Genomic DNA, 13,117 nt, shown 5'->3' on the forward strand with positions numbered 1-13,117 from the left:
AGAGAGACCATGAATAAGGCCCCTTTTAGCAAGGCCACCTTACCTCTGGGAAACTGGCCATGTTCACCAAAATCAGCTGTGGCGACTTCATGGAGATCTGGCCAATCTGGTTTAAAGCAAAGTGCCCGTCAGCAGTTACCACAGTGATGTGATCAAGGGACCCTAAAAAGAAATTATGGGGTCTTAGAATTCAGAAGGACCTTCGTAGTCCCACACCTAAGCCCCTATCTAATTCAGAGCCAGCTAATATTTAGGGGCCCCTTATCAATGTGGCAAGACTATTCAAGGGGCTTTCTTTAAAAAGAAAAGACTTTTAAAATTTATTTTTAGAGAGAGGGGAAGGGAGGGAGAGAGGGAGAGAAACATCAATGTGTGGTTGCCTCTCGCACGACCCCCACTGGGGGCCTGGCCTGCAACCCAGGCATGTGTCCTGACTGGGAATCGAACTGGCGACCCTTTGGTTCACAGGCCAGCACTCAGTGTACTAAGCCACACTAGCAGGGGCTTAAGGGGCTTTCATAGGCACAGCAGTGTCATGTGACAGAAAGGGCTTTGACATGTTGACAGAACTAGGCTGGAATTCCTTACCCACAACCAGGGTGGCCAACCATCCTGGTTTGCCTGGGCCTGAGGGGGTCCAGACACACAAGACTTTGAGAGCTATACCTGGAAAGAGCTAGCCACCCCGCCAGCAACCCTGCCATTCATTAACCATGAAAACTCAGGCAAGCTTACTTTCTTCTCTACGCCTTGGTTTCCAACTCAGTCAAAAAATAACTACCTTAGAGGACTAAAATGAGGGTTATAGCTATAATAGAAACAACCAAGTATATAAGCACCAAAAAATAAGCATAAAAAAGGAAGCTCTTACTAACCCCTCAAGATCAGGTATGTTTAAATCTAATTCCAACAGAGGCTCTTCCCCTTACACCAGTGGAACTCAAATCTGGCTGTGCATCAGCATCACCAGGGAGCTTTTTAATTTAGATTTCTGGGCCCTACCCCCAGAGACCCCAATTCTATAGGGCTTGCGAGCCTGTGATTTGGGAGGAGCCTGTAACTGTCTTTTAAAGATCACCACATGACTCTGACATCCAGCCAGGTCTCAGGCCATTTCATTGCGCCACCCACCTTGATTTTGGTACTTAGATTGCCTTTAGAAAAAACAAACACCAACTATTAACACTTAACTGTTATCCTGGATCTGATCTTCGTCTATATCTGAGTTCTAGAAAACCCTGAGCAAAATTTTCGGAAACCCAATAAAGCAAGCGAATAAAGCCACAGTTACAGGCAGAAAAGGAGCCTTATTTAAAATCTCTGATTTCCCATTCAGATGAGAACTAGAGAGAAAATCTTACTATTTACAGTAAGAACCACGCATGGATGCCTCATTCTAAGACATGAGGAGGGAGGAGGTGTTGGGGGAAAGGGGTCTCTTAAACCAACGGGGAGCGGCCCCAGCAGACGGTGGACAGCACAATGCCATGGCCCAACGACCTGATTAGAGGCACCCAACCAGATTCCACACCATCACGAAAAGGAGGTGGTTGGCACCACTGGCTTCCACCCAGAAAAGCCTCAGAGGTACAAGAGTAAAAGTTTTCTTGATTCTAAGACAAATGTTCTGGGTTCAAATACCAACCTGGCCACTTCCTGACTGTATGACCCTGGGCAGACCCCTTCAACCTTTTGGTGTCTGTTTCCTGATTTCTACATGGGGCACAAAAACTGGACTTGTCTCACAGGGTAGTTACGAGGGTTGAATGGAGGAGCTTGTGGAAAGCACTTGTAACTGTGTCCAGGCATAGGTAAGTGCCCAATAGATGATGATGATGATGATCACTTCTTGACTTTCTCCTATGTTTTAACCAAACTAACCTATTTACAGTTTCTCTAATATAGTCTGTTCTTTCTGGCCTCAAGACCGTTAGCATGTATTTTTCCTTCTACTGAGAATGCCCTTGTCTATTCAGATAACTCCTGCTAATTTTTAACACTCAGTTGTAACAGCTTCTAATCTGGTGAATCTCACCTGGCCTCCTAGGCTGGATTACGAAGCCCCTTGTGAGCTTCCGAACACCCTCTGCAGACTTCTATAACGACGATAACGGGTGTTTGCTGAGCACCGCCTATGAGCAAGGCACTGTGCTAAATGTGTCTATAGTTCACTTGCTTTCACTATCACAGTAACCCTGAGATAGTTCCACCACCTCACAGACGAGGAAACGGAGGCACAGAGAGTAACCTGCTCCAGGTCGCAAGAGCCCTTAATAATTGAGCTGGAATTCAAACCCAGGTCTGACCAGCTCCAGAGCTAAGGGCTTCCCCACTCTGATTTACTATGATTTTACACAGTTTGGTTTATGTCTATCCCTTCACATTAGGCCCTAGACTCAGCGAAGGTGGGGAGAATGCCTTTTCTCTATCTACAGCCCCTATTAATCAGCATACAGTAAGTGCTCAATAATGCTCTGATGAATAAATGAATGTATATATGGATGGGTGAGTGAGAGAGGGCAAGAAGAGACAATTGAATAAACCCGTATCTTAGACAACTATTAGAAACAGTCAACTACCTTGGAGATAGAAACTGTGGGTGGACAGATGGAGGTGTAAGAAGAAAAGTGCCTGCTGGTTCAGATAGAAATGAAAGATGATATGGACGAATCTAGCCAAAAAAAAAAAAAAAAAGACTGGCTACATTCAGCCTGGTTCACCCAGTCTCTGCACGGCCCCAAGTCCTACATAAAACGTTACACAAACGAAACCCTAAAGAGAAAGAAGCAAAGGGGAAACACCAATGGGAGGCCTTTTGAAAATGGACCTTAGTTCAGCCTTCCTGGTTTGCCCACGTCCCTCTGCCCCAGAAGTCCCCACAAGGGCATCCCAGGACACTGTGGCGTTCCCATTCGCTCAGCACGTACCCACACAATGCATCGAACCCTTTCCCTCAATCTGTCCCCAGTGAGAATCTCCCTCAGCCTCACTCCTGCCCCTCATTTCCTCAGAGGTTAACTTGTAACAAATTACACTCCCAACCTCTTTCCAGGCCCATCATCTTTTTAAGTTCAACAAGAATGGAGCTTGCTGGCTAATTTTAAGTATCACATTTCTCCCTGAGCTCCTCTCAAACTACTCTCTGGTTTCGGCCACAGAACGTTAACAGGCCAGAAAGCACACGGGAGACAAAGCACTTTATCAGTTTCATACCTAAAATAATAAGCAAGTTTAAAATAAACAGTTGGGAGAGATTGAATGGCGCGCTCTACTGTCAGCAAAAGCTGAAATGCCCCAGTCTAAAGGCTGACAAATGACGGAGTGGTCTTCTGGTTTCACACTGGATCTTGTCTCCGAACTCAGTAAGTTTCTGCTGGTGTTTATAAACGGAGCTGTATATTTTCACTTGGTTTTCTTAAGAACAAGTTCTTGAAGTATTCCCTAGTTTCTTTATGAGCTATCCAAACCAAGCTGTGAGCGGGAACGACCCAAGCTCCCACAGATACCTTCAGAGGGGGTCCCAGGCTCGACTCTAGCTTGATGACAATTTCCAAAAGGCCAATTTAACAGCAATTGGATTTTTCCTGCCTGCCTGCCCCATTAGCTGACAACCCACTTCTTCCATCACATCTGCAAACAGTTCTCCTAGACAGTTCTGACATTTCCCACTTAGAAAAGCCACTTTCAGGAAGTTATTAACCCAAATGTAATCTTCCTGGTCAAGCTCAGGGGTACAGAAATGCCTCAGGTGGCCAGGTTTGCAGCCACTTGGTTCCCAGGAAGGGATAAGAATGGCCAAATAGGACAAATTGGAAAACCCAGACCGAAGATGTCAGTTACCAGGAGGCTAAATACCTAGAAGCATATATAGAGTGATTATAACAATCACAATAAAACTCCGAATTTTTGAGAGTGTGATTCCACGAGAGGAAACCCCGCGCCTGTCTCGGTCACCGCTGTGTACCAGCACAATGCCTCGTTCGGAGTAGACAGCGAATGTGCTGAATGGCTAAATAAATGATAACTATGTGCCAGTCACTGTGCTAGAGCCGTCACATGTCACCTCACTTATTTTAAAGCCCACCCCGAAGTTATAGAGGAGAAATTAGACGAGGAAACTGAGGACCAGAAAGGCACAGTAATTGCCCACGGTTGCCAGTTAGCATCAAAGCTGGGACTACACCGTAGCTCCGCCAAAGCCCTCATCTTCCCACTGCGCCCTTCTCCAGAATATTGGCTCGGTCACTAACCCGGTGCAGTCCTTATGTTGACCGTCTTATTGAAATTATCCTTGAGTGCCTCCAACACGGACTTCATCTCTTCTTCCACCTCTTCCAAGTTGATTATGTCCTCCACCAAGGCGGAGTTCAGATTCACTCTGGCTTGAGACTGTCCTTTCCCTTTGGCTACAAAGTCAACATTCAATGAATAAAAGAACAGCAGACAATGAACAGAGACAATCAACAATCAGTAAAGAAGTGCCTACTATGTGCAGAGCAAAATTCCAAATGCTAGAAAATTACCGAACATTACCACTGCCCTCTAAGAAAGCCTACATCTACTGAGTGTCCTCCCCTGCCCCCAGCACTGTGCTCAACCCTCTCTCAGACACCAGTGCAGGTGCAGACTTCATGAAGAGGTGCCCAGGTGAAAATCCTGGCTTCGACACAGATGAGCCTTATGACCTTGGGCACCACACGACTTCTCCAAGTCAGGTTCCTTACCTGTAAAACAAGGATAATACCTATATTGCCAGGTTGCTACATGGATACAAAGTAATTCAAATACCTAAAATAGCACTATCCACATGGCAGGCATGCCATTAAGTGAATTAATTCCTTATTTTTCAGAAAAATAAACAGAAGATGAGAAAGGTACAGTGATTTGCCTAATGTCACGAGGTCATGAAAGAGTAAGACCAAAGTGTGGTCCCAGATCTCCCTAATCCTGAGCCCGTGAACTTTTCGTTAGGATGCCTCCATAAAATCCAACTGGAGATACAGGAAATACATTCATTAATTTTAAAATGAGTACTAGGACAAGGATATGCAAAGTATGTGAGGCAGACAAACAGAACAATGGTAGTTCAGACACGTTAAACACTACCAGGGGTAATGACATTGGCCTATACCGCCTTTCGGAAAATCAACAGCATTGGAAGCTAAAAAATACTCTGCTCTGTGTCTAAACCAGCAGGGCAATTTTTCATATGCATTCTGAACGTGTACGTACACCGATCGCTTCAGTGAGTAATACGAATATTCTTGTATATCTTTATGGAGGGCGGGGGAAGGAGAAAAAAAACATTTAAATAACATCATCATACAGTTGTTTATTTATTAAGTATTCAACAGAAATTTATTGAAACTCACAACAAAGATTATTGAACATCTGCAGTTAGCTAGATCCCGTGCTATTTGTACAGCATATTATAATCTGCAACGCAAGTTCAAGTACAGTCTTCTATTAGATACTCAAAGCAGCTCTGAGGCAGGAAGAACAGAGATCGTTACTGTCCCCACTGCACAGACGGGAAATCCGAGGCACTGCCATTTACATGCTTTGCCCAAAGTAACCAACCAGGAAGCAGCAAGGGACCTCTTTAAACTTGTGTTTGCTTGCGCCACCATCACGCTTAAAGCCTCATTGCTCTTAATGGGCTAAACTTAGAGTTTTCAGAGCCAATGAAAGATGCAGACCTTCAGACTCAGAAACACGAGACCCGAAGAGGATAATGAAAGTAAATTCACACTCAGATCCCTGTGAATGCAGAAAACCAAGGACAGAGAGAACTTAGAAACAACCAGCAAGAAAAAACAAATTATCCATAAAGGATCAAAGTTTAGCACGATAGCATACTTTCCAAGAGCAGCACCAGACGTTAGAAACAATAAAAATAATTTTTTCAATTTTAGGTTTTTTAAAACCAAGCACTCATGTTAAAAATTTACAGGTAAGGAACCTGATACAAAGGCCACTGTAAAGTAAAAAGCTAAGTAAATACCTGTGACACAATCAACAAAGGTTAGCACTCCTGATATAAAAAGAAATCATCAATAAAGCTAAAAGAAAAAGTCAAACCTACATTATAAAGAGGCAATCAGAAAAATGAAATAGCCAATTAAATGGAAAAAGGTGCTGCTCACGTACTGCAGGTAACACGCAGCTACTGAGAGATTGTGACGCAGAGGGCGTCAGCAGCCCCCGGGTTCCACAGCTGCTACTAACTAGCTATGACCGTGGGCAACTGTCCCGCATAGGTAGCTCTCGTTACCTCCTGTGCAAAATGGTGAGACCTGTGCTTCGCTGATCATTATAAGAACTGCTTCGCTGGATAATTAGAATTCCTTCAGTGGATAATTATAAGGATTAAATTACTAAGTGGGGGAATTTTTAAACAGTCTAATACAACATACAAAAGTTATTACTATTGTCACTATGAACAGAATTTAAGTCTTCTATGCATTAATCTTTCATCAACTTGTTAATTTTCCCATTAGCAGAAAAGGGAAGGTCTGCATGAAACCATAAAAAGGAAAGTCAATGGAAAAATCATTCAGCAGCATATTTCCAGCACCATCCTTAGGCGTGGACTCCCTGACCCCCCACCACCAATAGCAGGTCTGCTTGACAATATTCTGTCACTCATTTATCCAACAAAATTTTTTGATACATACTACGTGTCAGGCCCTGTTAGATGCCAACCAAGAAAAACACAGGCCCTACCCTATTGGGTCCAGCATGGAAGACACATAACAAACAATAATCAAACCGACAATGAATTAAGTAATTAATGAGTGCTGTGCTAAGTACATCAAAGGTAAAATAACAGTGTGCACAAGTGCTTGTAACAAGGGACTTGACCCAGTCTGAGAGGTCAGGGAAGGCTTCCCTGAGGAAGCGACATTTAAGCTGAGATCTGGGGTATATCAAAGTCTCGTTCTTGGGTGACACAAACCATTAAGATCATCCATCTAACTCCGAGGCTCTAATACCCCTTACCCAACAGCCTTCTGGTTTTAATTTTACTTCCAACATAGATCTTCCTAGAAGAAGAAAATATGTTGATCCCTGCCTCAAGCATTCTGGTGTGCCTGGCACTTTTACCTTTAAATCTAAATTTAAAAGAAAGAAACGAGGCATTTCTAGCCATGTTAACACATGAGGCAACATGGTAATGAGAAAACAGACCCTGGGTTCTCCATCACCGTGACCTTTTAAGCTAATCAATCGTATCCTCTGAGACGCTATTTCCTCACGTGGCAAGGGCAGAAACTCAGTGCATCTCTGACGTCCTTCCAGCTAAGATAATTGAAGGGTTCAACGTAAGACAGGGGTGAGGAGGTCACATGTCGCTACCTTTGGCTTTCTTGGTAGCAAAATGACGGGATGGCACAGCTGGATGGGCCACGTATTGCCCATAGCCACTTTGTGTTCCGTGCACTGTCTTCAGCGTAACTTCTGAAACAGGTCTGGTCAAGGCTGCAAGGGAGCTGCAAAAGGCAGGGCGGACCAAGCGGAAGCACTTGAAACCCAAGGCCATGACTGGAGACTCTGCGTGAACATCTAAAAAGAGTAAGACAAAAAGCTCTAAGAAAAACAGACTCTATTACAATTTCAGAAAATAATTTATACCAATTACCAAACAACTCCTATAAACTACGCTATGCGCTAGGCAATTTAAATACATTGTCTCTAATCCTCCTCCCATAGCCTACAAGAAAATACTGGGTTGGCCAAAAAGTCTGTTTAGTTTTTTCTGTAAAATAGACATTTTTTATTTTCACTAATAACTTTATTGATATGGACATTTCCAGTATGTCGGCTATTTCCCATGTGGTATAACACTGACTGTTCTGAATTAATGTCTCAATGTGATGGCTATCGGCTTCAACTGGTCCACCCAACCATGGAGCATCATCCAGCGAGAAATCTGTAGCACGGAACTTTGCAAACCACTTCTGACACATTCGATCAGTCACAGCACCTTCTCCATACCCTGCACAAATCCTTTTTGCATTTCAACTGCATTTTTACCTTCCTTGAAATAATAAGCCACAGTATGCCAAAAATGTTGCTTATTTTCTTCCACTTTCAATATTAAAATGGCTACATAAAAATTCACCAATTTTGGTAAGTTTGTTTAAAATGCACGCTGATATGCCAGCTGTTACAACACAATCCAACAAAATTGTTTCAAATGAAGTTAAAGACACGAAGCACTACTACAGCCATCTTAGGAAAATACCAAACAAACCTTTTGGCCAACCCAGTGATTAGCCCCATTTTACAGGACTCCTGTAGTCCTGTAAAAGAAACTGAGGCTCACAGAGATTTCAGTAACTGGCCCGAGTCTGTAGGACTCCAAATCGCCATGCTCCTTCCACTGCACCAACCGCCTTAGTGCACAAGGAACAGAGTTGGGCAAATGCACAGCAGCCTAAATCTTTAATGATGCTAATTAAATCCTTGTAGGAAAAAAGGCACAGAATGTTGATACAGTTATACTAGGCAAAGGGAGGGCAGGGCACTGGAAGAGGACTTGAAGTAAGAAAACCACTTCAACAGGCATAAAATGACTGGAAAAATCACGCGACAGCATTTAAATAAAATTTTCTTTGGTTCCTTATGCACTGATTACCAATTAGAATGCACTTTACTTTAATGTGAGTCTGAAGCATGGTTGAGGTTTGAGGTCTTCCATATTATAGAACTAAAGCTCTGGAAAATGCCACCCTTCTCTGTATTAACACAAGTTACACATTATATTTCCGAGGTCTCTGACTCTGGAAAGAAGCTAGAGCCTACAGCCACTTCTGGGATAGAACACAGTCCTAGCAAACTGACAAATGTGCTTCTGCCAGGAATCTGGCTATTACTCAGCTAAAAATTAAGACCAGTAGCCTCAAATACCTGGACATTACTATCTTGGAAAATCAGTCTCATACCTCATTAAAACAACAACAAAAGAAAGCCCCGCCTAAATTTTGATTCAGTACAATGGACTTTGCAGCCAGGAAGACTTGGAATCCAGTGCCAGCTCCATCGCTGATGAAATGTCCCCGATCAACTGTCAAATGGACATAATTACAGCTATTTCTTAGGGCTGGGAAGAATCAATGAGTTTCTGCAGATAAGACACTTGGCCCTGTGGCTAGCAGTTAGCCAGAGTCCCCCAAGGGATCTCTATCAATAGCTTTGACACTTTTCCTTTCAAAGACTTCCATGACAGGGTCAGACACGATAAAGAAATCTTGTATGTCATTACTGATGTACATGTAGCCCAGAGCCAGTCAGATCTGCATGTAAATTTTAACTTTGAGCAATTGACTCCATTTTTCTGGATATCGATTTCCTCATCTGCAAAATGAGAAAAACATCCTGATCTTAAAATGAGATGATGAGTATATGTAAAACACCTAGCACAGCGCCAGGAACATACCGCTTGCTTAATAAAAGCTGCCCTTATCATTTCAAAAAGAAAAAAGCAAATGAGTAGCACAAAGAAAAATAATTTCTCCTGATGGAATTTTTATTTTATTTTTATATTTTTATTTATTTATTTTTAGAGAGAGAAGGGAAGGAGAGAGGGAGAGAAACATCAATGTGTGGTTGCCTCTCACGTGCCCCCCACTGGGAACCCGGCCCACAACCCAGGCATGTGCCCTGACTGGGAATCGAACCAGCGACCCCTTGGTTCACAGGCCTGCACTCAATCCACGGATCTACACCAGACAGGGCTCCTGATGGAATTTTTAATAACAAGGAATGCTCAATGTCAGCAATCAGTGTATGAAGTCAGTAAAAACAGATTTGAATAAAAAAAATAAAGGAATAGTTTTTCCTCTTCTTTAATTATCAATAGCTACTATTAATTAAGGTTGGGCCTGGGCTGCTTGTTTTATCCATATTATTTCATTTAATCCTCTTAAAAGTGCTACAAAAAAATATAATAACCTCCGTTTTACAGATGCAGAAACTGAGGCTCAAAGAGACCGCCACTGTCCAAGGGCATGGAGCTAACAGCTCTGCCCTATTTCAGTAAAACTGTTCACAAAAGTTTGGCTTCAAGTGAGGTTTCCATATCTAGGTTTTTGCCTAATATAGCCAATGCCTAACCCACACTTACATCCAAATATGGCTGTATAATGTGTGTTTTTTGTTTTTTTTTTATCTACAGGGTCTCAATCTGGCTGCTCCATTTAAGACAGGTTTCCTGGTGTTCCTGTTGCAGGTCCTAATACCAATCCCGAAAGCAACAGGAAATCAAAATGGGTTAGAAATAAACAACCTTTGACAGAAAACGCAGCACCCAAAAGCAGACCCAGTACACGTGAACCGGAAAGCCAACTCTATAAATAAACCACATTGCTGAAATGCTTAAGGCGTAGATTTTAATTGCACAGAAGTCAGGAAATTTCAAAGTGGAAGTTCAATAAAAGCAGTCCCTTGGACCCTTTTTACCTTAAGGACATGCATATTAACACTCAGTTCAGCATAGATGAAGTCAAGGAAAGGAACTGTTACGGGAGCCCAAGTATCATCCAACAAAATTAACCTATTCACAGAAAAAGCCAGGGCAGGAAGCATCTGGGCTTTGAACTGCAGTCTTGAACTGGAATCTCAGTTCCCGCACTTACTAGCCATGTGACCTTGGGTAGATCATTTAACCTTACTGAGCGAGTTTCCACTGCATCTTTGTCATGATCTGTGATCTACATCTGTGATATTGATGAGCCTTTAAAAAGATAATTGTAACAATAATAATGAACAGTAGCTAACGTGTATAGTGATAACCATGTGCCAGAAAAAATTCTAAGTGCTGTACTGCATACATTAAGTCATCTGAGCCAAAGGATAACCTTCTGAGGTAAGTACTATAATTATACCCATTTTATGGATGAAGAAACAGAGGCACAGTATAATTTGCCCAAGATTTTATTTCAGACAATCTTGCTCCAGAGTTTGTGCTCTTAACCACTACACTATACTGTGTACTTAAAACAGTACAATTATTGGCATTATTATTCAAACTGTTATTTTATAAAACTACTTCAAACACGTATTCTTTTTCCAAAGTTGAGGTTCTTAGAACTTGAACTTTCCTATTTTTCATAGAAGGTGCATTTTAACTTCGGAAAGAACTAGATGAAGAACACAAAGTCTTCGTTTATCCGCTGCCCTAGCAACCCTTCCCAATCCAGCTGTATTATTAGCTTATAATGTACATATTTTTATAAATATGGGTATGCACACACACAGGCCCTTGCTGTATATAAAATACTTTCACACAGTGGACAAAAAAGGCGGTTCTACGTAAAGTAACCTCACAGGGTGACCTAACGATAAATTCCTAAGTGTACAACAGTGCAACTTTTTTTAGCAAAAGGTTTATCTTCGCCTTAACAAACCCTGTCCATTGCTTCTGTGCACCTAGGTTAACACACCTTTGAAATGTTTCTTTTTCAAAGTAACCACTCTCAAGAGAGCATATAATCTTTTAAATATAACTGTAACCAATCCCCGCCTTGCTTTTTCCCCCCCTAATGTTCCCTCCTTAATTCCAAATGTGTAAAGAAACTGCAAACTCATTTACTGGAGCTTTTGAAATCTTGCTTCCCGGCAATTGTTGTCAGTTTTGCTTCAAATAGATTCTTAAATTCTCTACAGGTTTGGACATTTCTTACATTGAACAGCATGGATCATCTAATTGCTACAATATCCAGACATCGATGATGTGTGACTGTCATCGACATCTTACAAATAAGCAAACTGATCTTTCATTTCCTTGAATACTCCTCCTGCTTCAGGGTCTTCAAAAGCACTGTTGAATCTGTTTGAAATAATCTTCCCCCACCTCTTTAATGAACCACCTCCCATTTTTCTTTCAGATCTCAGCTTAAGCATCATTTCCTCAGCCGACAGTCTTCCTGGGCCACCTCCACCAGCCCAACTAGGTCAAATGTCCTGCAGCCCACGTTCACAGCCCCTATATATTTTTTATTGTTGAAGCACTTATTTTAACGATATCACTCAATATTTGCGTAGTTATTTGATCCCTAATTCCCTCCATGAGACGATAAGCACTACGACTGACCTATGCTGTCTTGCTCACTGCTGTAGCCCCAGTCCCTAGCACAGTTTCTGGGCACAGAAGACACTGAGTAAATGAGATGGATACATGAATGAAAGTCTAGAGAAAGTAAGTCCTTGACCAAGGTCACAACACTGGCACTGGAATTGAAATCTAAGCCTCAGACAGTGAGATCCTGAGCTTTACTTCCCACCACTGCTTCAATTATCTTTTGGTTTCCCAAATTTTCACTTAGAGATGGTAGGACATGTTTTTCTCTAATTTCAGGGCCATGGGAAGTTACAGTGTCTCACTATATCATGTCCCTGGCACAGCCAAAGGAGGGATGAGACCCTTTAAAGGTGGAAGAGATAGGAAGCCTGGATTCCAATATTCCTATCTCGTCATTCCTTGCCAACTACCCTCTTTAGATTCATAACCAAAATGCATTTGTGGTGGCTCTACTACCGATTTGTGAATTGTATCAAGTCACTTCTCATACCTACGTTTTGTTTCCTCAACTGTAAAATAACGAGTCAGGCCAGGTTTTCAGTAGTTTCTTTCCAATTATAAAACTTCCCAAGATTCTGAGAAATGCAACAGAATGTGGCAAAAGGAAAGGGCACCAAACTCAGAGAAGACCTGGAAAAGGGTACTGGTTCCAGCACTTATTAGGTATGTGACCTCAGACAGATCGAACTCTCTGGGTCTCAATCTGATCTGTAAAAGGTGGATGGAAATACCGTTTGTTCGGGTTACAGGGTTGATCAAATGAGATAGTGGCTGCAGAAGCACTTTGTAACCAGAGAAGGGCTACTGAGATGACAACTGTTTCGCCATTGGTCGGCACAGAGTAATGGTTAAAAGTTAAGGCTTTGGAATTTAAGCTCTATTAATTACTAGCCACGTGATCCTGGTAAAATTATCTCTCAGCTTCCGTTTCTGTATCATGGGAGTAGTAATATGTACACCCATGGTGGTGGGCTACTAAGCAGCGGCTACAATTTAGTAAGCGACCCGCCCCCACACCCCTCCCCAAATCCA

At 42.3% G+C, this 13,117-nt stretch overlaps 1 protein-coding gene across 2 annotated transcripts in view; it reads right to left on the minus strand.

Moving 5' to 3' along the window:
• Nucleotides 1–13,117, minus strand: part of MRRF (mitochondrial ribosome recycling factor) — a 51,208-nt gene that overhangs the window by 37,732 nt on the left and 359 nt on the right. Inside the window, exons 2-4 of one of the 2 annotated variants that reach the window (XM_024562337.4) lie at nt 7,360–7,566; nt 4,251–4,406; nt 44–162 (exon numbers count right to left, since the gene is read on the minus strand). In XM_024562337.4, the coding sequence (XP_024418105.2) occupies nt 44–162; nt 4,251–4,406; nt 7,360–7,543 (459 nt within the window). In that variant the 5' untranslated portion in view covers nt 7,544–7,566. The remainder of the gene's footprint in view (nt 1–43; nt 163–4,250; nt 4,407–7,359; nt 7,567–13,117) is intronic. The other variant, XM_024562339.4, reaches the window with a different exon arrangement.

The sequence above is a fragment of the Desmodus rotundus genome, chromosome 1 (assembly GCF_022682495.2).
Source record: "Desmodus rotundus isolate HL8 chromosome 1, HLdesRot8A.1, whole genome shotgun sequence".
Taxonomy (NCBI): Eukaryota; Metazoa; Chordata; class Mammalia; order Chiroptera; family Phyllostomidae; genus Desmodus; species Desmodus rotundus.